At 35.7% G+C, this 27,312-nt stretch overlaps 1 protein-coding gene across 5 annotated transcripts in view; it reads right to left on the reverse strand.

Moving 5' to 3' along the window:
- Positions 1-27,312, reverse strand: part of LOC137254047 (uncharacterized) — an 876,523-nt gene that overhangs the window by 159,116 nt on the left and 690,095 nt on the right. For all 5 annotated transcript variants that reach the window (XM_067791726.1, XM_067791728.1, XM_067791729.1 and 2 more), the window contains one exon: positions 442-544. In XM_067791726.1, the coding sequence (XP_067647827.1) occupies positions 442-544 (103 nt within the window). The remainder of the gene's footprint in view (positions 1-441; positions 545-27,312) is intronic.

Consider the following 27,312-nt stretch of genomic DNA (forward strand, 5'->3'; position numbering starts at 1 on the left):
GTCTTTCGTATTATTATGACTTATGTCGTTTTATTTTATGGAAAAAATGCTACCCTCATGCTGCACTCTTAAACTTTAACTTTTGAACTGAGTCACCTGGCGCTATGCAAAATGGCTCTGCTTATAGGTAATGATATCCCTTTTCTTATTCAGCAAACAATATTTTGTGATAGGAGCGCACAAACTCACGAGAGAGCTGAGAAGAAATAATAGGGCGACATTATTTTCAGAAAAGAAAACGCCATTAATTAACTAATTTTTTTGCTGTCAGAAAAACAAAAAAAGGAATAAAATAATAATAAAAATGCATAAAAAAATGAATCAAATAAAAGAAAAATAAAAAATAAAATGAATTAGAGTATATTAAATAAAAAAGACATTTAGTAATAAAACAGGTAATAATGTTCATGTGCTAGTAGTATGACAAAGTAAGTGACTCACCTTCTACACCTTAGAACTATGACCATTATAATAGCACCTATAAGAGCTGATATGATTGAAACTATGATTAAGGTGAACGCCCAACCCAGTTCACCGGCGTGATCTGTAAATATAATTAAAAAAGCAGAGGTTAACATTATGTTAAGAGTTGAATGAATTTACAGTGGACATTTGTTTACGTGCATTTTCTATGGAAATAACTTTTTATAAGTTGTGGAATCTAAAACCAGCGCACTTTCACTAAAACCTTGTTTTACCTGTTAAAGTCCAGACGGATATGTTTAACCTTTCATACTTTAATGGGATATACAATGTTTCGGTACCCCACTAATAGAGGAGAGAAACATTTACATAAAAGCGATGAAGGAAATCAAATAGAATTTATTTTTTCAACTACCAAGACTTTTATGTTTGCAATGCGAACTTCCACTTAAAAATTTTTTTCATTTAATCAACGGAAAAAAAGTATAGGAGTTATTCTATTTTTATACCTTTCATGAACATGAAATGGTATATTAACTTTGGTCCGATGTTTGTAACGTTGAGAAATATAGAAGATAGACTCACCATTAAGTATACCGAATTGATCAGGGCGACGAACTGAGTTTATATAGCCATGTCCGTCTGTCCGTCCGTCTGTCTGTTTAAACGCAAACTAGTCCCTCAAATTTTGAGATATCCACATGAAATTTGGTGAGTCTATCTTCTATATTTCTCAACGTTACAAACATTGGACCAAAGTTAATATACCATTTCATGTTCATGAAAGGTATACAAAATTTTTTCAGTTAAACGGTTTTATTGAAAACAATATTTACATGAAGTAATAATAATACTAAAAGCTAGAAATTAATTAGGTAGGACCTAGGTACTAGTCATCATACTCCTCATCAATCTAGGGCGTTGATCAGAAAATTAAATAAAAGCGTTTGACGCGTCAAATTTCTGTGATAGTCATATATAAGACCAACTGAACCTTAATAAGGTTATGCTACGCCTCACATTTTTAGAAATTTCACGCGCCCAACGCTTTTATTTAATTGTCTGATCAACGCCCTAGATTGATGAGGGGTATGATGACTAGTACCTAGGACCTACCTAATTATTTTCTAGCTTTTAGTATTATTATTACTTCATGTACATATTGTTTTCAATAAAACCGTTTAACCTAAACATTTTTTTAAATTATTTTATGTTTTCTTTAGGAGGCATAATATTCCTGCCTTGACTTGAATGTCGAAAAGTGAAACATTTATGCCATATAGTAATAATAATAACACATTGATGCGATATGCGCGAGAAGACTTAGCCCTAGATCCTCTACCAATTTGCGTAATGCTACTTTCAATTTTGCATACGAACTAGGGAGGCGGAATCCGCTAAAGGCCTAAACACAATCGACTTCTGCGGCGTTTTAGCGCTTGCATTGCATCAACAGCTGACTTTGAACACATACGTCTTTTTCGCTATGTTTCTAATCCACAGGTGACGCAACGGCCATGTCAAAGTAACGAAAAATAAACTCGAAAAATTACGTTATGCTGGCGTTGTCAATTCATTTTTTGCAGATCTTCAATCTAGCTGAAATTTATTTTGTTTTCAACTAATTTTATTCATTACTGAAAAAATATTTCCCTTCTTGAACTAAAAAATTTGTTATTTGCATTTTTTTAATGACGAAAAATCTAAATTTGAGCTTTCCTTTTGAGTTCTTGTGGCAGCAAAAATTTCCAACGTGCGTGGAAATGACGCAAAAGTCGAATGTGTTCGGGCCTTAAGGCAGATGCACTTTTTTGTTGAGAAGATTGTCACGGCAGAAATACTGGGGTGGCGTAAGGTCAACGCCCCAAAGGTCAATTGACGTTATGACAACTTCCAACGGTCATAAGGCCAAATTATTTTGTTACTTTTCTTAATTTGACTTTATTGCCATTAAGGCAATTTCCGTTTGTCCTTATGAACATTTCGGGAAAGAGACCATAACCATATACAGCAATTAAAGATCAACACAAGAGATTTTTCATTCCAAATTTGTTCTCAAGTTTTAGTCGAATACGTTTTTTATACCTTAGAGAGAACGTTATTGGGCCAGTTTTTTTCCAAATTTCACAAGAATGGGAGCTAAATATAGGAAAAAAGCGCCATGTCCGAAACTTTGAAATAAAAAAATCTTTCTTCAATCGGCTGAGCAAAGATATAGCGTAAACAGTAAAACGTAACTGTAATTCAACAGTTGTCAAAATTTGAATACCTGAAGGCGCGACTAAAAAAAATTGACTCTATGGACACTTGCGAAAAAAGAATTGACTTTATGACAACTTCGGGAAAGCAGGATGGTCATAATTGCCATTGTAATCATTTGAAATTTGATTTTGCGGCCATTTCATATGGTCATATTTTAAATTGATTTTGTGGCCATTTGAAGTGGTCATAAGGTCAATTGACGTTATGACCGTTGACTTTATAGCCAGCAGGAATAGCTTAGAAATGTTTGCGAAAACACTGCCCTGGGCGAGTCGACTTAGAAAACCTGCCTCATCATAATATTGCTATGCTTATATTGCGTTTTCCGGTACTTGGACCCACGAACATTGATGTGGTGGGCGAGCATACTACCTTCACCTATATGGTCACAAAAACCAACAAAAAACAAGTAAGGAAGGTTAAGTTCGGGTGTAACCGAACATTACATACTCAGTTGAGAGCTATGATGACAACATAAGGGAAAATAACCATGTAGGAAAATGAACCGAGGGAAACCCTGGAATGTGTTTGTATGACATGTGTATCAAATGAAAGGCATTAAAGAGTATTTTATGAGGGAGTGGGCCATAGTTATATAGGTGGACGCCATTTAGGGATATAGCCATAAAGGTGGTACAGGGTTGACCCTAGAATTTGTTTGTACGATATGGGTATCAAATGAAAGGTGTTACTGAGCATTTTAAGAGGGAGTGGGCCTTAGGTCTATCGGTGGACGCCTTTTCGAGATATCGCCATTAAGGTGGACCAGGGGTGACTCTAGAATGCGTTTGTACGATATGGGTATCAAATTAAAGGCATTAATGAGAGTTTTAAAAGGGAGTGGTGGTAGTTGTATATGTGAAGACGTTTTCCAGATATCGACCAAAATGTGGACCAGGGTGACCCAGAACATCATCTGTTGGATACCGCTAATTTATTTATATATGTAATACCTGCCAAGATTTTAAGGGTTTTTTATTTCGCCCTGCAGAACTTTTTCATTTTCTTCTACTTAATATGGTAGGTGTCACAACCATTTTATAAAGTTTTTTCTAAAGTTATATTTCGCGTCAATAAAACAATCCCATTACATTACCATGTTTCATCACTTTTTTCGTATTTGGTATAGAATTATGGCATTTTTTTCATTTTTCGTAATTTTCGATATCGAAAAAGTGGGCGTGGTCATAGTCATATTTCGTTCATTTTTCATACCAATACAAAGTGAGTTCAGATAAGTACGTGAACTGAGTTTAGTAAAGATATATCGATTTTTGCTCAAGTTATCGTGTTAACGGCCATGCGGAAGGACAGACGGACGACTGTGTATAAAAACTGGACGTGGCATCAACCGATTTCGTCCATTTTCGCAGAAAAGAGTTATCGTCATAAAATGTATGCCCCTACCAAATTTCCAAAGGATTGGTTGATTTTTGTTCGACTTATGGCGTTAAAAGTATCCTAGACAAATTAAATGAAAAAGGGAGGAGCCACGCCAATTTTGAAAATTTCTTTTATTTTTGTATTTTGTTGCACTATATCATTACTGGAGTTGAATGTTGACATAATTTACTTATATACTGTAAAGATATTAAATTTTTTGTTAAAATTTTACTTTAAAAAATTTTTTTTTTAAAAGTGGGCGTGGTCCTACTCCGATTTTGCTAATTTTTATTAAGCGTACATATAGTAATAGGAGTAACGTTCCTGCCAAATTTCATCATGATATCTTCAACGACTGCCAAATTACAGCTTGAAAAATTTTAAATTACCTTCTTTTAAAAGTGGGCGGTGCCACGCCCATTGTCCAAAATTTTACTAATTTTCTATTCTGAGTTATAAGTTCAACCCATCTACCAAGTTTCGTCGCTTTATCTCTCTTTTGTAATTAATTATCGCAATTTTTCGGTTTTTCGAAATTTTCGATATCGAAAAAGTGGGCGTGGTTATAGTCCGATATCGTTCATTTTAAATAGCGATCTGAGATGAGTACTCAGGAACCTACATACCAAATTTCATCAAGATACCTCAAAATTTACTCAAGTTATCGTGTTAACGGACGGACGGACGGACGGACATGGCTCAATCAAATTTTTTTTCGATCCTGATTATTTTGATCTATGGAAGTCTATATCTATCTCGATTCCTTTATATATGTACAACCAACCGTTATCCAATCAAACTTAATATACTCTGTGAGCTCTGCTCAACTGAGTATAACAATCAGCTTAAGAAAATGCTTTCAATGATGAAATAGTTATGATTAAAGGCATATAGAAAGCAAATCGACCCGCAGGACTGTTATTGAAAAATTCTCAGATTACGCTTTTGAAAGGTTTTCAAGTAGTTTCAAGAGAGTATTGGGGTAGCCTTTTGAGAAGGGAATCAAAATTATAAAAAAAATTTCACATCGTTCGCGGGAGAGGAAGAGAAAGAAGCGTTGCTATAACATTTCCTGGCATTCAAATATTTCTATAGACAGAGTGAGGACAAAAAGTGCTATTCCTTTACACAGAAGTAAAGGGAAGGAAACAAGTTAACCCCTTGCAAGGGAGAACCAAGTATAGGACTAAGTCCCCGTTTCATAGAAAATATCCTCAATTGGAAGCAATTTCTTTTAAATAGAAGATCCGGCTCCTCAAAGAGTAAAGATTTAGTTTTTTTCTTGCACTAGCTCACATTAGACCGTACAGGGTTATTAAAATAGCGACTTGGGGAGACGGGAGCCGTAAGTTCATAAGTCATAAGCAAATGATCCTTTTCCTTAAGTGGTAAAGCAACAGAGTTCGCCTAATATTGTGCATATGCATTTTTTTTCTAAATGGCCCAGCTTATGTCAAAATGTATTGAGTTTGGACTCGGATAGGGCGTTTTAGAAACAAATTAAGGAATAGGGCGTTATTCAAATGTTTTATGGGATAGGGCGTTTTCGAAACGTCAGCCGAGATACGATGATATTCCAATCGGCAAGAGATATGAAATTAAACAAAACTATTGCTAAAACATTCCGATTAACCAAAATCTATACAAGTTAAATATGAGGCCTGCTTTATAGTTTGAATTTTTCTGTTTTCCTTTACCTCTCAGCATAGCTGCCTTGGCTCTTTCTGATATTTTCCTTTATTGTCCTCTATCTTTTTTAATTCACCTTCCTATCTCTTCTTCTATCTCTATATTTTCCTCTTTTTCCCTCCCTATGTACATATCTCAATAAAACTTATCCCTAGAAAAATATCACAATTTCTAACTTGTTATCTCTATCTCCTTTCTTGTTTTGCTGTCTTAGTGCATGTTTCTTATTCCTTTAACATTTCCTCACTAAGCCTTTCTTACTCTCTACTTCTGGTTATAAGTAAGAAACGTTTTAACCGACTTTTAGACTTCTGAATACAAAGATATGACACTTTTTTAATTTTACTCAAACCCGCCGTGCTACTCCCACCTTTCCAAAAATGTTCAAGTATATCTTATGAAATTCAAAACACCACAATTCTGTTGTTGTAGGAAATTTCGTTGTGATGATTTTTATAGTTCATAAGGCAATGCGGCTTAAACTTTTGAGGTTTCTAGGTACGCTACAATAGAGCGAAGTTCTCAATACAAGTTTTGCCACATTAATACTTAAGATTTTATGCCACATTAATACTTAAGTAGGAAGTGCTTAACTTTGCTACCAAATAAGCAATGTCATTAATAAAAAAGTCCTGACACGATAATTACATGTGACAAGCCCTAAATTTCCCTAAGGTGTACTTAGCTATTTCCTATCAGCTTCGTTCATCGTACACGTGCAACTATTACTATTGGCTTTAATCTGCACAGCTGTCTTACGCGCCAGATATCAAAATTAAAAACCCAACGACCCACGCTGAGGCGCACTCCAGTTCTCATTCACTCTTTTATTTTCACTATTTATCACAAAGTGATAATCTTTGCTAAAGAAAAAAGAAAACAAGAAAAAAGCTACCATGAAGGGTTAATAAGAAGCAGTCACATACCAAAGTATACAAATACATATACATTAGGCCGGGTCGATTTGTGGGGAGGCAAAAAAATTGTCCATTGCTCTGTGAAAATCATATCATCAAATATAAGAAACTTTGCCGAAGGAACTATACCTCTAAAACGAATTCTGATGTTTTATTATATTTATTATATTTATTATATTTTTATTTCCTTCGGCAAAGTTTCTTATTTTGATCCCTAGAATACGATTTTCACCGAGCAATGAGCGATTTTTAAATCGACCCGCCCTAATATACATTTATATTTGTATGGAAATACAAGAAGCACATATCAAACATAGCAGTTAAAGGCTTGGCCAACTTTAGACCTACTTAGTTATCTGATCCCAGAACCATAAATCGTCCAAAACAATAAACATTTCAACCACTTGATGTTATCCTTTCGTATGGCTGTCCTTTTTTGTACCCTCTGCAACCATCATTTTTGCTCTCAACGAGATTCCATTCAAGTAAAAAAAAATGAGAGTACTCGCATTTAGAGTGCTGCCAAAAGGCTTGAGGCTTACAAATGTTGGCTGTTGTGGGCTTAGTTGAAAAGTTTTCAATAAATAAATAAAGAACATAAAAGGAAATCGAACAAGTAAGGAAGTGTAAGATGAGGGCGACAGTGAACACTTTAACCTATATACCCGGCTGTCCGCTCTCACATATATATAAAGAACAAATTCTTGGAAATATTTTGGAGTGATGAATTAAAAAGGCGGGTCACAACTCTTTACATTTTTTAAATTTCGTACTTAGATTTGCCATACCAACATCGAGGTGGTTCATCTATATAATGAAGTCACATAATCAGCCCAATTCTAAACAAAATTTCCTCGCGAGTTTTTTCCCTTCTCCCATTCCTCGTATTCAAAATAAAAATTCCTTGTGAGTTTTTCTCTTCTCCCTTTCCTCTTATTCTGAAAAATGTTCGAAAAAGCGGAAACCGGTTATGGGAGAAAAGTAGGTATTATGAATGAGAGTGAGAGGAAGATTTCTCTGTCATTTCTTAGGAGTTTTTTCACATCTTAAGTTAAAGGGAATGCATCAAAATAGTTAAAGTAAATTGGTTCCTTTAAAAAAGAACACTTATTTCTCACATTTTTTGCTAAAATATGCACATTCTACCACAATATTCTTTATTTTAAGTCGAAAAGTATAACATAAGCAACGGAAGAGCTCTATGTATATTTGATGCAGCCATCCAGAAATTGTGCAGGGTTTTTAAGAAGGCTTAAATAGATTTTGGCATATGACGAAAGACGAATTCAACTCAAACTGACAAAACAGCTGACTTCGAAAATTCGAAATTCCTATTTCCCAATTATTTTTCTCCCTAGGAGAAAAGAATTGGGGGAATTTTTCCGCGGGAATAAAAAAATCCGCGAGAAAAAAATTCCGCGAGAATATTTAGAATTGGTCTGAATATAAATATATCGTATATTTTGTTCAGGCTAATAATTTTCAAATAATCGTTTTTTACTTAGTGACCGTGGTCGCCGCTCAGGTTTATATATAATAGCAAGAATAATAATTCCGCCAAATTTCAACATGATATCAGCATTTTTTATTTCATAGCTTTACAAATATTAAAATTGTTTCCTATTAAACTTGGGTAGTGCAACGCCCATTTTAAGTGATAGAAATAGTACGCTGCTATTTCTTCTTATTTTGTTAGTAATTGTTAATGAGTTGTCCCAAATTTTCCATTTTTCGAAATTTTCGATATCGATATATTGTGGGTTCAGATAAGTTACATTAACTTTTTTCTATCTTTCGAAGTTTTCGATGTCGAAAAAGAGGGCGGCGTTATTATCTGATTTAACCGGTTTTCCCTACCGATATGCTGTGGATTCAGATTGGATTCCGTACTCAGTTATAAACCTTTTTACATCTTTCGAACTTTTCGATATCCAAAAAGTGGGTGTGGTTATACATTGATTTGGCCGACTTTCAATATCAATATATGTATTTTGGGTTCAGATTAGCTCATAAATTGAATGAATTTACATAAATATCTAAAATGTTTATTCATGTTATAGTGTTAATGGATCAGCGGAAGGATAGACGGACAGCGGGGTATAAAAAGTGGGCGTAGCTTCCAAACAATTGCCCCAATTTTTACAAGAGTTTTTCATAAAAATAAAGTTCTTACTAAAATTCGTTAAATATGTAGATTTTTCCTCGACTTATGGCATTAAAAGCTTTGTGGAGAGGCTATCTAAAACAGGGCGTCACCACGCTAATTTTGAAAATTTTAAAAATTTCGAACTAAGGTTACATATCGCTATTTATTTATTCATTCATTCATTTGTTAATAATTTTCTAAATGCTATGTACATATCTTAAATTTCCATATTATATTCAACATATTAACTATAAGATAGCTTAAGAAAGGCAGATGGGATTTATTATTTTAAGAATTAAAATAGTACCAATGCCATTTTCAATAATGATATACTGTTTTTGTGTGGGGTTTAAATAAAATATTTTCATAAAACATTACAGTTACTAATTCACTAAAAAATTTATTAAAAAGAACTTCAGGTATTTTGGCGGATATTAGCAGTTTTGATAAGTCACTATGCTGCTAGTGAATAAATGCACAACAACAGCGGAGTAAGCAACTACACATACACGTAACAGCAAAACCAAGAACGAAGAAGAAAAAGAAAACAGACACACATACATGTACAGAGCAATAAACCGCGGCTACTACTCAGCCATATACACAGATTCATAGAAGACATCAACGAGAGCGCATAAGAGCTTAGACGTTATTACACATACATGTAAACAAAAGCTAAAAGCTCAGAAGTTATTACTCACACATACTATACACGCATAAAACAAGAAGGCAAACATGAAGATGAGTACAGAAATGAGAAATAAATAAACAACTTTTAGAGAAATATGCGAGCGGGCAACAGATACTCTCTCAAAAGCAGCTCAAACCGAGGAATAAGCAATCAGTTTGATTTTATACCCGAGTAATTTGATTGTGAAGCACTACTACGATAGTAGTGTTGTCAATAAAGAATATTTTCCTATATTGAATATATGAGTTATTTATTCTACAGTTTAGAGATTGTAACCTTTAAAGAAGCTGCAAAATTATCAAGAAACTCCTTTAGTTCGCATAGTATCGTTAAACATTGTAACTTCGGCTAAGGTTAGACCTTAATTTTTTTTTTAAAGTGGGCATGGTTTTAAAATCGATTGTGCGTATTTTCACCCAGTATAGTATACTAGAAACAAACGCCCCTTTGCTAAACTTCAACATGATATCCCCAGCAGGTTTGGATAAGCGGCGTGAACAATTTTTTAACTATCAAAATTTTTTTTTCCAAAATGTGGGCGATTTCATGCCCATCTTCAAAAATTTTACAAAATCATATCTTACAGCATCTAATCAATGCCATAGCCAAATTTCACGATCTTTCAGCTTTTGTTAATGATTTATCCGATCTTTCAAAATTTTCGATACCGAAAAAATGAGCGTGATTATAATCTGATTTCGCCAAACTTACGAAATATTTAAAAATTGCAAAAATGGGTTAAGTCATTAACAAGATTTATCCCTATTTTTGCACTTTTAAAATTTTCGAGATCGGAAAAATGGGCGTTGTTCTTCTCCCATTTTCTGCACTTTTTGAAATTTTTTATACCAAAAAAGGTGGTATGATTATTTTTCGATTTTGAAAATTTTGTATACCAACCAATTCCAGGTCTGTTCACCAAACTTGTTAAAGATATCACAATATCAAGTGATCATGCTAGCAGACGGAAGGAGGGACTGACATAGCAGTATCAGATTAATTAAAATTAATGGTATAATATCATGTGAATAATAAGTACAGCTGGGTATAAACAGTATAACAACCAACAGAACTGAAAACTCAAGTACCGAAGGGAAGGAAGTTAAAAGTGTGCGCAAAAGATCTAATCGAATAAATTTGCTAGTAAAACAACAAAATCAAAGGCGAACTATAAAGGCAATGTCAGCTGAGCAAAATTGTTGTGTAGCATCCACCATGTGACCTCATTTTGTAGCAGGAAACAGGCAGTAGCAAGCTTTTTCCTTTCTACCAAAAAAGTTGGCTGCTGTCTGTGGCTTTTTGGTCGTTTACTTTCAATATTTATGCGCTTTTAATGATACCAAAGTACCATCGAGTATTTGTGCAAATGGTACAACTAATAACATAAATATGTATATATGTACATATATACATAAATAAGCGCAGACAAAGTAGGCGACGGTCAATAGTCACTACATTTATTTGTACAAAACAGGATGTGTTTATTTATGTTTGTGGCAAGTGTGGCATACACACAATTTTGTTGTTGTTTAGAGCTTAGAAAGTTTCCGCCACAAAATAATAAAGTGGTATTTGGTATGAATGGGCTCGCACTTCAGTTAAATTACGGATGAAATGAAAGTAATTAAAATGTCACACACACACAGCCGTTCGTAAGAAAGGAGTAGCCGTTAGCGTGTGCTTAAAATCGAAAGGGGCAACAAAAGCAAGCAACACATCGTTTCAAATAAATATAAAAATAGCTAGTAAAATTTGTAGGGCGTCAAAAACGCAAATCATTTGAATTTTACTAATTATGTAAGCAATTGGAAATGAAATGAAGGATAAAATCAATTTGGGCGTTTATCGGTAAGTTAAGCGTCGCCTCCTGCTCGATTGTGATTAAATCGTTAGCGGAAGTCGGTTAACGATTGAGCATATCGACAAGTGTAATACGAGGAAACATCAGAACTCAACAAAGCATGCAACCAAAAACGCTACAAAAACTACTCAATGTGTAAATAAATGAATGTTTGGAATATTTGTTGGTTGGCTCTTCTCTTATATGTACGCCGTTATATTTATTTATACGCATTACCATCGAAGCTACTTTCAATAAAATAATGTAGTCACTTGCGCAAGTTATGCATCATCATCGTGATTAATTAGTGCTTAAGCGTCCAGACCATTATGTTCGTTGCATAAAAAGACACGCTAGCTAGCCCAGTTTTGCAATGACTGCCGTACATTGGGATCACCAAGGTAGTTAAAATTTTCTTTCATCTTCCCCCCAACTCAGTAGAGATATCTCCTTTCTTGGTAGTACTTTCTTCTTTTATTCTCATAACCTATACTCGAAGCAAGTTATGAATTCATGAAAGGACCATCAACCCGATGACACTCCACATGGGCTTCGGGGTGTGCCCTTATCGCTACAACAACAACAACAACAACAACAACAACAGTAACAGTGCAATGAGTTCGCGTGGCTTACGAAAATCTCTTAGAGGAGTCCTGCTCTCTTGGACTACTTAAAAAAAGGAGTTGGAGGTTGGGCAATGAGCAGAGTCGCATTTTTGAAGCTTAACACACGATGCACTACATTTTACAGAGATTCGTTCCCTTTCCGTTAGCGATTGTTCCTAAGAGCAAAAGAGCCTGCGCGGCTTATAAATTCTTTTGCAGCTGGCTGGCTCCTATTTGCGTCAAATATTTGTAGTTAGACCATGCTACTACTGAAGCAGCTCCATTCGTTTGCCAAACTGATGGAAATGACAGTCAAGCGCAATAAGTTCATGCTGGATATATTTCTCGATACCGAAGGGAATTTCAATAACCTTGTTCCCATTGCTATCGAGAAAGATTTAACCAGATTGGGAGGCGAATGGCCTGGCCTCTGTGATTCGGCATACTGCTAGATGGTAGAACTCATTTCGATTTAATACTAGCACCTTCTGGTACTAGCCCGAATGCCTCGGGAATAATTTTTTTTATCACTCAATCCTTTGCGGCTGTAGATTTTATTTGGGTCGCCCCCTTTGTAACAAGGTTTTAAAGAAACTACTCCAAGATTTCAAATGGCGCGCAATGCTTAGGATCGGGCAATCATAGTAAGGGGAAACTCCGGACACTACGCCGGATATCATGGAAATTCAATATTGAGGGTAGAGCTTGGAAAGCCTCAAGCTGCCATGACCCCATTGAAAACGCTAGACACTGGCCGTGTGGTTCTCAGCCTGGACTTAGGCATTAAAATGCAGAATGTTCACAGACTTTAGTGATTGCTATTTTCTGCCCCTGCTGTTAACTTCGCAAGTCACTTAACTTCGAGGAGAGTGTGGCGAAGAAACCCCCTGGGGCAGGACCAATTTCAGATGTTTTGGAAACAGTGAAACAAAACTGGGAAAAGGTGCCCAAACGAAAATATTACAAATCAATTGAAATCACACCAGGGATATCAGATTTAACTTGATGGTGAGTTTGATGTCAAACTAAAGGGGGCTGTATGAGGCTGCAAAAGATTGTCGACCAACTGCTCAGGCGGTTCAACGAGGGACACGTCAAAATTACTGCGTACGCAGATGACGTTTGAGTCGTCATAAGTCGGAAATGTTTCCCAACAATTGACTCTCTCTTGGATCTGGAACTTCTAGATATACATATATACATACTTGAACATCTGGCGTCATAAAAATATCTAGGAATAATTTTAAACAGTAAGTTGTCGTAAAAGCTTAACATAAAGGAGAAAGTGAAGAAGGACCCTACGGCCCTTTATGCATATAAAATAATGTTGGACTAGACGCGCGACATACTGCACTTCCCCTCTCGTTAAGTATTTCTAGCTATTGTGACGCAGAAAAAGCGTGGTACTACCAGATATAGAAGATCATGTGCAGGTCTTGCGATATTAGACTAAAAATTTACTTTTTTCACTAAAAAGAGGTGTGTGTTAACTCATGATGGGTATTCTCACTGCACGCACAACAACGCAGCTGTCGGATCTAGATTCAAAAGGTAAGACATGTTCCAGGAAGATTTTAGTACCTATTCGATAAGAAGTCAAAGTTATTTTATAAAATAGGCTTTGGTTTTTGTTGGGGTTTTTGAATTTAGCCTTAGAGTAAAGTTCTAGTAACACTATAATTAATGAGCTTACGGACTAGCAAGTTTAGCAGCATAAATATATACCAATGCTACGAACTATGGGTGCTGTGAGAAAAATAATTCGAACACTGATCGTATGACATGGCACGCACTTATATAAGTCCGTGCTGATTTCTCATATAGTTACCTCCGCTGAATATCTTGAACCTGCTGTCATCAAGCAAAGAGTCAGCGCATTTGCGGCGAGGAAACTACGCAACTGTTAGCAGCCATAATTTCAAAATGGTAAAATACTTCATTTATTTGGGAACCAGTATTAACACAAACAACAACATCAGCACCTAGCATAGAAACATTTATGCTAGTAAATATTACTTTGTACTAGGTAGGTAATTGAAAAGTAAAGCCCTCTTTAGGCAAATGAAAATCATGCTTTACAAGTGACTTATCGAACCCATCATGCTATATCCCTGCATAAATCGTTGGATCATGTGGTCCACTTGTTTCATACTGGAGTACATACCATTATACTCCACTGTAATGCAGTAATGGACCAACTCATGTTTCTACACGAACATATTGTAAGCCGATCATTACTCGTTTTTAACGATTGTAATCACTACGATGGTTATTGGACTGTGGGTACTCCATGGATTACTCTGATGTAATGTGGAGTTGGAGTATATGGTCCACTCCTAAGACATCGAAATGTTAATTGGACCATATTTTTTGTATGAATTGTGGTTAATTTTGAAGCACTCGCTTGGTCCATAGCGAGTACTCCATACATGCATGCATGAATTACTCGCGATTTTTGCAGGGACGGATCAATAGTCTGGAATCCACGATATCAAATTCATGCAGATAGACTAGAGTCAATACAGAAGCAATTATTACTTTTTTCTTTAAGGAATTTTCATTGGGACTCTGGGTATAATCTTCCACCTTATATTAGTCGGTTAAAGCTTATCAATCTTCCAACTCTCGGAAGTCGTAGAGAAATGCTAGGCATATTATTTATGGCTAAACTACTGAATGGACGATTTCTAGCCCCTTTCTTTTGAACGAAGTAAACTTCAATGTCCCACCACGAGCGTCAAGACATTACAAACCTCTTTTTTTAAGGCAGTGCAGAACTAATCTCGAATTAAATGAACCTTTTCGGTGTTTGTGTCATGACTTTAACTCTCATTCGAACTCGATTGATATAACAGATTCAATTTTACTATAAAGAAAACTGTCCTATCATATCTTAACTCGTAACAAAATAATAAAAAAAAATAAAAATAAATCTTTATATACAATGCTCACTTATTTAACTATGTAGTATATGTATTATTTCCAACTGTATAATACTCAGCTGATGATATTTATTCTGTAGCTGAGCAGTTTTAGATCTCAACTCTTAACAAACCTATCAACAACTCGGCAAAAACAAAATCCGTGCGTCATGCGGATGCACCTCTGTTGCGCAGATTATATTAAAAAGTTATAGTTGTAAGAAAACGCGTGTTTTCTGTATGGTTAGAAAAAACGGAAGTAAGTATTTTATTGACATTTAATATTCAAGATATCATTTACATAGAACGGTTGCATTTATTAGTATGCATGTGTAATTCCAAATATACATAGCTTAGTATAAAATAATATATTTATTCAACACCCTTCCGGAATATATATTTTATACAAATGGGCGTAAAATTACTTTAAGCCAACTTCGTTCAAGAAAAAATTAATTTTGGTTGCGGTTACGGCCTTCGTTAAAGTATCCGCCAACATATTCTCAGAAGTAATATATTCAAGTTTAATTTCACCGCTTTCAATTTTTTCTTGAATGAACTTTGCTTTAATATTTACATGTTTAGTTGCTATGAACATTGCGCTTTTGTTGTCACAAAAAACCACCATAGTCTTCGATTCGCTTTGAACTAGTTCGTTTTGTAATCGCTTAAGCCATATAGACTCTTGAATAGCACAGACCATTGACATCAATTCTGCTTCTGTGGTTGAAAGTGCTACAGTTTGTTGACGCTTTGTTGACCAGGAGATTGCGCCACCTTGATACATAAAGATGTACCCAGAAGTGGATCGTCTGCTGTCAATGTCACCAGCCCAATCTGCATCACAGAAGCCAGTAATTTCTTCAGAGTCTTTTCTGTATAACAAACACTTGTTTATGGTGCCTTGCAGGTAACGCATTATTGGTTTCAGTGCAGTCCAATGTGCCTGACCGGGGTTAGAGGTGAAGCGACTTAAAATATTCACTGCATAGCAGATGTCCGGTCTAGTAATCTGTGCAGCGTATAAGAGACACCCTACCGCCTGCATGTACGGCACGTTAGCCATCGCCTTTCGTTCGGAGTCAGACTTCGGACACATTTCAGATGTCAACTTTTGATTTGTATCGATCGGTGTGGATATTGGATTACATGTATCCATGCCAAAACGCTTTAAAACATCGGCGATATATGCCGACTGATCAATCTTTATGCCGCTATTGTCGCGTGTAACTCTCATGCCTAAAACTGACTTAGCTTCGCCAATGTCTTTCATTTGAAACGACTTCCTTAGACTCTCTTTTAGTTTCATGATCTTATCAATTTCGTTGCTGAATATCAGTACATCATCTACATATATAGCCACAAAGAATAATTTATCTTTCCGATTGGCATGGTAGATGCATTGATCCACTTCACTTCTGTGAAGCCCAAAGCTCAGTAGTACGCGGTTGAGTTTTTCGTTCCAAACTCGACTTGATTGTTTTAAGCCATATATTGACTTGCGAAGCTTGCAGACCCTTCCGGAATTGTCATCAAAACCAATAGGTTGTGTCATATATAGCTCCTCCTTTAAATTTCCATTTAAAAATGCGGTGACAGCATCCATTTGGTGTATAATCAAATTGAACTTGGCCGATAAAGCTAAAAGGAATCTAAGCGATGTATACCTTACGACCGGCGCATAGGTTTCTTCGTAGTCGATTCCCCTTTTTTGACTATATCCCTTTACGACAAGTCTCGCCTTGTGTCGAACTGCTTCGCTATCAGCATTCACTTTGGTTTTAAAAACCCATTTACTTTTTATAGCTGTCTTTCCTGGAGGTAGCGTGGTAAGATCCCAAGTCTGGTTAGCCATGTGCGAAGCCATTTCATCTTCCATAGCTGACTTCCATTCGTTTGCATTTTCTAGCGATAAAGCTTCTTCAACTGTTTGCGGCTCTTTAAGAACAAAACTCAATGCACAAAAATTATTGGAAGTACATGACTTACTATTAAGTCGTTCAGATCTACGTACCTCCATATCAGCTAAAGAGATGTTAGCTTCCGGCACATATGTTTTGTCGTTGGCATCTTCCTCATAGCTGCTCTCATCAATGGATTCTAAAATGCCACTTGCATCAGCATTACTACTTTGTGTTGTGGCACCTTCTTCTTCTGAATAATTTGCTGATGACGATTCAATATTTTCAGCACTTCCCTCTGAATCGGCAACAGTTTCGTTCGAATTTTCTCTTAGATCATAAACGTAGTTATTTTTAGGCAGCGCTAAAGAGATTTGTTTTTCATTCTCAAGGAACGTAACATCGCGACTGATGATAATTGTTTTTGATAGTGGGTTAAACAGCCTATACGCTTTAGCAGTTTCACTGTAACCTACAAATGTGCTTTCAATAGATTTCGGGGCCAACTTGCTTCCCCTTTTTTGTTTTGGTATGAGTGCTAAGGCTTTGCACCCAAATACTCGCAAATGTTTTATATTTGGTTTCTTGCCTGACCAAAGTTCTTCAGGGCTAGCATTTTTTGAGTTACGAGCTATGCGGTTTAATATATATGCTGCCGTATTCGCTGCTTCAGCCCAAAACTTGTCTTCAAGGCCAGCATCTAAAAGCATACATCGAATCCGCTCCATTAGTGTGCGGTTCATTCGCTCTGCCATGCCATTCTGTTCAGGCGTGTACGGTGTTGTTGTTTGATGCAAAATTCCACATTTCGCAGTATATTTCTTGAACGGGCCGGGCCGTTCACATACTCGGTCCCGTTGTCTGAACGTAATATTTTAATGCTTTTGCCACATTGATTTTCAACGAAGTTCTTGAATTTTATAAATTCTTCATACACTTCGGATTTCGATTTGATTGGAATAGCAAACACTTTGCGTGTGTAGTCGTCAACAAATGTTAGTAAATAACGTGCACCAGCATGTGATGGTACTTGAAATGGACCCATGATGTCTGTATGGACAACTTCCAAAACGTTAGTCGCATAACTCTCGCTAAGGTTGAATGGCGATTTGGCTTGTTTGCCTTTAATACACACGACACACTTATGATTATCAGCCGAATTAAATGTCACACCATTCATTACGCCTGTAGCAGACATCAGTTTGTTGCTTACATGCCCAAGTCTTCTGTGCCATAAATTGTAATCCACAGCAACAAATGCACACTTGTTTCTATTCCCAACTTGTTGACAATTTAATTTATAAAGCCCATCAATCAATTTTGCAGAAGCGACTACTGTGTTGTTTTTATTAAATATTTTGCAGAAATTACCTTCGAAAACAATTTTTTTTCCATTTAACGCCATCTGGCTGACTGAAAGGAGATTAGTGCATAAATTCGGCACATATTCAACATTTTTCACAGTAAGTATTCTATTTTCGTTGTTTGTCATTACCGAAAATTCTAAATCACCAACACATTCGACGTTTAACTTATTGTTGTCTGCAATTGTTATTGCTTTGTTTGGTGTAGGTCTTCTGTTGTGAAGATTTTTTTCACTGCAAGTCATATGGTTGGTCGCGCCTGAGTCAATGTGCCAGTCAGTTGCGTTCTTTGTGTTTGCACACAGCGAGGCCAGCAGAACTTGATCATTTACTTTTTTTGTTTTGTTCCGACAGTTCTTAGCGAAATGACCAGGCTGCTTGCATGCATGGCAGAAATATTTTTTTGCTTTATGCCTGTTGTTTTTGTTACCTGAGTATAGAGCTTTTTCTTCATTGCGTTGTGTATCAAATTTTACATCTTGAAGTAATAGCGATTTTATTGAGTCAACTGTCAGCACTTTTTTGGAATTTTCAACAGCTAATACTAGTGACTTAAATTCATTAGGTAAACCGGCTAATAACAGCGATGCAATTAACTCATCATCAAGTTCGAGTCCAGCTGTTTTCACTATTATTGATGTGAGTACCATAGCATTGATATACTCCTGCATGGATGGAAAATCTGATAACTTTAATTGAACCAGTTGCTTTAACAGTTCAACCTTCCTAGTAAGACCTTTATCTTCATATGCTTCCATTAAACTATCCCATGCGTCTTTTGCAGTGCTCTTTTGAGCAATAATTCCAAAGTTGCTTGGATCTAGCATCAGATAAATTTCCGCAGATGCACGACAATCAGCATCTTTCTCAGCTGCAGTCGCATTCGCGCTCAGTCCAGGGTCAATTGTTTTCCATAGTCCCTTAATGACCAGGTATGACTTGGCCTGTTGCTTCCACACATCAAAATTCTCTCTACCACGAAGTTTTTCGAATGGGAATGTTAATGTACTGTGGCTCATTTTACCAGCTAAAGTCCAATTATTCAGCAACGATGACAAATTATATTTGCTAAGCGCAATAACACAAACGAACTCTTAATTTAATACAACTAAGTGTCGGCCCATAACCTGTTGCGCAGATTATATTAAAAAGTTATAGTTGTAAGAAAACGCGTGTTTTCTGTATGGTTAGAAAAAACGGAAGTAAGTATTTTATTGACATTTAATATTCAAGATATCATTTACATAGAACGGTTGCATTTATTAGTATGCATGTGTAATTCCAAATATACATAGCTTAGTATAAAATAATATATTTATTCAACAACCTCTCGTGTCAGTTTGGCGGTCTTTGGAGAGTATTTATCCGTTGGGTTTATTATTATTATTATAATTATTTACAAACCTCTACGCGTTGGCTACAGCGCGTACCGAAGAAGATTTAATGATGAGCTGTACGAGCTTTACGCAGACATCAACACAGTTTAGGGAATTAAAACACAGCGGCTATTCTGGCTAGGCCATGTTATGCGAATGAAAGATGATGCTAAGCAACTATTTTTAACGGAGCCCGCTTATGGAAGCAGATGAAGAGGGCGACCACCACTTTGCTGGAAGTACCAGGTGGAAAATGATTTACATTTACTTTGGGGCGCGTCTTGTTGAACAGCCATAACTATTTAAACGGTTAAGCACTTTTAAATTAAGTAAGTAAGCATATCTTGAAAATAAAATTTAAGCCCTCTTCAAAGTTCCCTTACAATCAATAATCTTAATATGTTATAAGCTGTTGGTGTAATGTTTAAATATGAGCGTACCTAATATATATTTATTAACTTGTAATAGCAACCACAAATCAAACACAGCCTCATTATAAGTACGTATCAATGTATGTATGTATGTATGTATGAATGTATTGCAATTGGTTTCCAACGCCTCGCTGCTTCATAACCAATAGAAACAAATTGTTAAAATTAATATATCTCTAATTTATTATTATTTTTCCTCATATTCTATGCTTGAATTGTTAACAAATCTCCAAATAGCAAATCAGCAACATCCGACGCCCACTTTACTTGTTTCTATGTACAACAACAACTATTAGTTGATTATATGTAGAATTGATTATTGAATTCAAGTCTCTATTTGCACAAATTATACTTCGATGTATAGTCACATATTAACGGTATATTGAATTAAAGATGAAGTAAACGAGAGCTAAGTTTAGGCAAAAGAATATTGGCTTTGGGAATTATTCAAACATTTCCCCTCTGAGTACAACGAAGATTCCTCACACTCTTTTCTTAGATAATAAGATGATGGAATAAAAGCTAAATACGCACATCGAATTGTTATTGGACGAAGGAAACCCAAGTAGCTGTCAACTCTCGAATGTGTAGGCGTTTGGGAATAAAATCTACTAAGATATGCCTATCTTAATTTTATTTCTTGAATTGTGGGCGAATAAGAAATGATGCCGCATGTACTATCACAGTGTTAATTAGAAATTCTTATTAAATAGTAAAGATTTGTTATAGCCGTAACGATTCGAGGCATACATACGTACACGGTTGAAAATTTCAGTTTAAACTTTTGGGTCAACATTGATGACCAAACTTTTTTTGATTTAAACTGCAGATCTTGCAAAGTTTAAAACACGAGCTCATATTACAGGTTTTAAATTGAAACATTTTGGTTTAAATTTTAGATCAGAAAATTAACAATTTTCAAGCTTCTGGACTAAAATTTAAACCCGAATATATTATTATTCGGTTTATCCAATCATAGTTTATAATATAGACAAAAAAAAGTTTAAAAACGCGGTATGGGTAAAATTGTTTGGTTTTAGTTTTAAACTTTTAGTCGAAAAATATATTTTTTTCAAGTGTCTGTACTAAAATTAAAACCAAGATATCTTAGAAATTGCTTAAAATTCTTTAGTTTTTTCTAAAGTAGTATAAAAGTTTAAAGTCAGCAGTAAACTTTGTTAAGTTTAAAATAAAAAATAAATTTTTTGACCTTGTAGGATCCATTAGATCTTAAAAGGATGACAAATGCCGCTAAGTAAGGATGTTCCAGCCATAGCTATGTGTCTAAGCGATTACTCAGCTCAGGTCGCCAGAATCAAAAATATCCAAAACAAGTAATGGTGTCTAAGTTCGGGTGTAACCGAACATTATATACCCAGCGTAAACTTTAGTTGTATATTTCAGTACATAAATTACTTTTCTACATAACACGTGGCACTGCCCGTTTAGAAAAAAAATGTATCCCCATTTCCTCTTACAGTAAAACTTGATAAGTGAAATATCATTGATACAGAACTATTTTTTGCTAAGTTATAGCTTATTATTCTAGTCTAAGATCTTTTTAAATTTGTTTTATATCTAAGTTGCCGTGGTCTTTAAACGATCCCGTCCATTTCTACTAGAAATATTTTCTGCTATAAGAAAAATATGTGTACACAATTTCGTTACAATATGTTAATTTTTTTTCGAGTTGTGACTCCCGAAACATAGAAGATTGCTTAGTCATAAAAGGGGCAGTGCCGTACCCGTTTTCACAAAATTTTAGTGTCTTCCAATTTAATGTTATAATTCAATTTATAAAGTAAAATTCTATTGATACAAGGCTCTTTTTCACTAAGATATGCTCACTATTTTCGTCTACGACCATTTTAAAAATCTTTTATGGGGTAAAGTATATCAACCGTTCCACTTAAAAAGCTTCATCGCTTCGATTTGAATGAAATTTGGTGAAATTGCTGTGCTATATAGTGGTGTTAATTTCACTTAAGTTCGCTTCTAAATTTGGGTTGGTTTCGGAGATATAAGCGTCTGAATTCTCAATTTTTTTTGTGGAAGCCTTTCTTCTATAAATCATAAGTCATGTAATTGGCTTTCTAAGAAGAAATGAATAAAACGGTTTCTAAAGTATTTTTTCCATTCTTTTCGAATATAAATTAAAAAAAAAATTTTAGAAAAATTTTAGTAAAAATTGTATAAAAAATGTTTTTTTTAAATTTTTTTCAAAGAGGGGCATTTTTAATATTTTATTTTTAGATAAAAGCTTGATATTTTTCCTTTAAAATGATACCTATTTTATTTTGGCACGCGAAAATTTCTTTAATACAATAATTTTTAAAATGTCTTTAAAATCAGTTCTTGAAGATTTTTCTATATCTTTATCTTCAAGAACTGATTTTAAAGACATTTCAAAAATTATTGTATTAAAGAAATTTTCGTGTACCAAAATAAAATAGGTAACATTTTAAAGAAAAAAGGTCAAGCTTATATTTAAAAATAAAAAGAAAAATATGAAAAATGCCCGTCTTTGAAAAAATGAAAAAACAATTTTTTTTTTAATAAAATTTTTACTAAAATTTTTCTAAAAAATTTTTTTATATTTATATTCGAAAAGAATTGAAAAAATACTTTAGAAACCGTTTTATTCATTTCTTCTTAGAAAGCTAATTACACGACTTACGATTTATAGAAAAAAGACTTCCACAAAAAAAATTGAGAATTCAGACGCTTATATCTCCGCAACGATCCAAAATTTAGGAGCGAACTTAAGTGAAATTAACACTACTATATAGCACAGCAATTTCACCAAATTTCATTCAACTCGAAGCGATGAAGCTTTTTAAGTGGAACGGTTGATATACTTTACCCCTTATATAAAAGTGGGCGTGGTATTTAACCAATCTCGTCCATTTTTTCCAGAAATATTTCCTGCTCTAGGAAAAATTTGTGTACCCAATTTTATTATGATCCGTTAATTTTTCTTCGAGTTGTGGCTTCCGAAACATAGAAAATTGCTCAGTTATAAAAGGGGCGGTGCCACGTCCGTTTTTTTAATTTTAAGTTTTTCCTATTTATTGTTATTGTTAATCCACTTGGGAAATGAAATACCATTGATATACAGTTTTTTGCAAAGATCTAGCTTATTTTATTCGTCCACGACACTTTTAGAAATATTATATATAAAAGTGGGCGTGGTCCCGAACCGATTTCGTAAATTTTTCTTGAAAGCATTGCTAATAGTAAAGGCCGAATTTTGTTACGATAGGTTTAACGATTTTTGATTATGATTAATAATATTTGTAAAATTGATTTTATCGCAAGTGGGCTGTGCCACGCCCGTTTAAAATTTTGTTTTCAAATTTTTATCAAGAGTCGCAATATCAGTCCACATGTCAAATTTCAACATTCTAGGTGTATTATTTACTAAATAATCAGGTTTTTTGTGTTTTCCAAAATGATATATATATAAAAAATGGGCGTGCTCACCATCCGATTTCGCTGATTTTCAATACCAATCTATTCTGGGCACAGATAAGGTCGTGTACCAAATTTGATGAAACTATCTCAATATTTACTCAAGTTATCGTGTTAACGGACAGACAGACGGACGGACATGGCTCAATCAAATTTTTTTTTCGATACTGATGATTTTGATATATGGAAGTCTATATATATCTCGATTCTTTTATACCTTTACATCCAACCGTAATCCAATTAAAGTTAATATACTCTGTGTGCAATGCACGCTGAGTATAAAAAAGGGGTCAGCACTTGTTAATACCGAAATACTAGCAAAAACTCCCTTGCTTCGCTGCGGTTCTATATAGATAAAATAAATATAAAATTCTAAATTATTATACATTATTTCCCTCTGCCTCTTCCTCTTCATTGTTGCTTTACTCTTGCGTTTACCCTCACCAATCCTTTCGTTTTTTCTTCTCTCTCCTCTCCGTTCACTTAGCCCTCTGCCTCGTTCTCCTTCGCCCCATGCAGTCTTTATAACTCCTTGGCTCTTTTAGTCTTCCATTTCCTCTATATCTTTCCTTCTTTACCTCTTTAGTTACCTCCTTGATTTTTTTGCATCTCATGCTCTCCTTTCTCACTTACTTTTTTCTCCTTTCCAGTCTTTTTTGTTGTCGTCTTGCTTTTCGATCTTCCTTTTCTTCTATCGGTTCCCTTTCGTTTTGCCCTCCTGTTGTTGTTGTTGCAACAGTGTTTCGCCACATGATGTGGCCCACATCCAATAGGTGCGACCACCCAAAAATTGTCATCAATATCCTCTAACGGCAGTTCGAGGAAATTTGCTGTTTCAACAGGGTTGTACCAAAGAAATAAGGGTGTGTGAGGAATTGGATCTACATTGCAATTGAATTGGTGTCATGTGGGGCATTCTGGTTGATTCTGGATAAGTAAGAGTGTAACCTATTTTGGATCAAAGTTGAGATAGAGTGACACTCGCCTCCCTAGGGGGTTGCTTTCTTCAACTACGAGTTTCGGGTATTTGCCTTTAAGAACGAGGTTCACCGGTCAACCTCTGTCATAGCAGTCTGACGGCTTTTTGCCTTTGTCTCTGGGGACCTTTTCATGCTCCTGTTTTTCAGAGGTCTGAGTTCTTAAGTGCCGGGTTTCTTCATTGTGCATATTGAGTTTACCTCCTAAGTTCCTGGTAGGCGGGAAGCCCAAATTGCCAAGTATACTGGGGGCGGGGGATGGGACTAGAAACATTTTGCATACCTGTACTTGATAGATAAAGCACTAAAATACGAAGGATGAGGCTACAAATCGCTTACAGAGCTGACAGAATTGAAGTGGGGTGAACGTTGAGAGTCTGCTTTCCCGGAGAAGCCAAAAGGCGGTAACGCTGTGCCGCAGGAATTCCCTGAGAGGATGAGCGACCTATCGAAACAGTTCTTTCGAGTAGTGGGGATATGCAGAAAAAAACTTACTTAGCGCCATGGTCTAGATGATGGAAGGCGAGCCGAGCGACTTAAAACCTTCTATTCAGTAGGGTGCCTCGATGCAAGTGCAGTAACCTTGCGATCTTGAAATGGCTAGAGGGAGTCGTTCCAAACAAACCCAAATATACGACACAGGATTGGAAGATACTTCTTGAACTTCGTCCCCAAAAAGGATTGTTTATATTGTATCCTCCAAATGTACCAAAAGCCTGAGAGTGATTTCTAGCCAGATTTTGAAAAAATTGTAAGAGCACTGTCAGTATTTATCTCTGCTTCAGGAAGATCCGAGCAGGAGTCCAGGAGAGGATGCTGAAGAACCAAAAATTTACAGTGAAAGGAAATGTCCCTCTAAACCTGAATTAAAGTATTAAATTAACTTATTTAATCGGAGCTACTATTTAAAGCTACACTTAGCACAAAAACAGTCACCGCCAGCGGTTGTATGGTAATAACTAATTCTCATGATTATAACAAATGATGGCCGCTTGTCAGACACATAAACACGCTTATACATATTTACTAGTAATTTGCTTAGATCATTTAAGCTTAAACAGCAATTTCATTTCATAACAATAACAGATGAAGTGAATCGAGGTTAGTGTTTGGATGACAACCAAGGCGGCGTGGCAACAGTCTGAAGAAATGAATAAAAAGGATTTATGTGCCATAAAAGAACAACGTGAACAAATCTGACAAGCGGAATAAAATTTTTGCACACTGGGCTGAAAAGTTTGAGTTCGTTTCTACAAAAAATATATGTTGTTGTCGTTGTCGTAGCGATAAGGCACTCCCTGAAGGGTTTGGGCAGTGTTATTTATGTCGATTGTCCTTTGCTGGATAAAGATCCAGTACGTTCCAGTATCAAGCACTATTAAGGTACTAGCCCTACCATTTCGGAAACTATATAATATGAGGGGAGAGTGTAATTATTCTGTATTACAAAATTCTGGGAGACAAAATTCTGTAAATTGCAAAAAAATTCTGCTTGAACAAAATTCTGCTTTTTAAAATTCTGCTTTTTCAAAATCCTGCATGATTAATTCTGGAAGTCAAAATTCCGGAATAATGGCATGGCGTAGCCGGTACTGGATCGGCTAAGAGTTATTTTTTTAAAGTGCGGACGAAGGCCGCCTACGCAGAAGGGTATACTACGCAGAAGGACATCACCGTGGCGGTAGCCACGCTTATATCACACATCCGGACTTGGCATGGCGTAGCCCAAGATTATTTTTTATAAGCGCGGCCGAAGGCCGCCTATGCAGAAAGGTGTTCTACGCAGAATTACTGTGCATGGCGCACTTTTTCAAAATAATTACATGACCTCTTTAACATTGTTAACATTATATTTTAATACAGAATTTTGAAAGTAGAATTTTAGAAAGCAGAATTTTAAAAAAGCAGAATTTTGTTTTTAGAATTTTCTACATACAGAATTTCGATACCAACCCTAATATGAGCACATTGCACTCTCTATGCCATCCCGTCCCCCACCTCTTATCTTTATGAGCAATTTGGAGTCGCCAAAGCCTCGGGAAGGTGAGGAGGGATTGCAAAGAACAGGCCGACAACACTTCGATAGAAAACTGATACATCGTCGATAACAAATTGATGGTGATTACAAATTGATAACTTCTCGATAACATAACGATAGCAATCCCAAAAAATATTGATGGCGCTTTGATAACAAATCCATATATTTCGATATCAAACCGATGATTAATCGATTACGGCTTTAATCGATATCACATTAATGACAATGACCTAGTCGATAACATACCGATAGCCAACCGATAAGAAATGAATAACAAGCCGATAACTCGCCGATAGTTATTATTATTATTACCAGGTGTGGAAGCACTGCGACCTTTGTGCAGATCTATTGTGCAAGACCTTTCAGTCTAATTTTGTTTCTGGAGGGTTTTGATGTATATAAGTACCTCTTCAGGCTTGTTACTCCATATAACATAGGGATAGATGGGATAGTCTCTGCCTAGCCAGAGCGACGCATCCGCAGATAATGTGAACCGGCTTTTCATCATCCAGCTCACAGAAACGACTAATTTGGGTATCGGATAGATTTAACTTACTTAGGTGATATCGCAGACCGCAGTATCCCGTATAGTACCCAATGAGAGTTCTTAGGTCCTCCCTGCTTAGATTAATGAGTTTGGCTGATATTTTCGTTGCCGGAAGTAGGTCTTTACCCTGGGCAGTCAATCCAGTGATGTCTGATTTGTTTAGTTTCCCAGTTACTTATAATAGTTTCCCTGGTGTGTGCTTTTGTAAGTCCACAAAAGGGCTCTGGACCATAGAATGTTGCTGTCACACCCCGCTTTGCTAGGTAATCTGCATGTTCATTACCTTCATGTCCCTGATGTCCGGGAACCCATCCTAACAAAACCTTGTTT

The sequence above is a fragment of the Eurosta solidaginis genome, chromosome 5, assembly GCF_040869045.1.
Source record: "Eurosta solidaginis isolate ZX-2024a chromosome 5, ASM4086904v1, whole genome shotgun sequence".
NCBI lineage: Eukaryota > Metazoa > Arthropoda > Insecta > Diptera > Tephritidae > Eurosta > Eurosta solidaginis.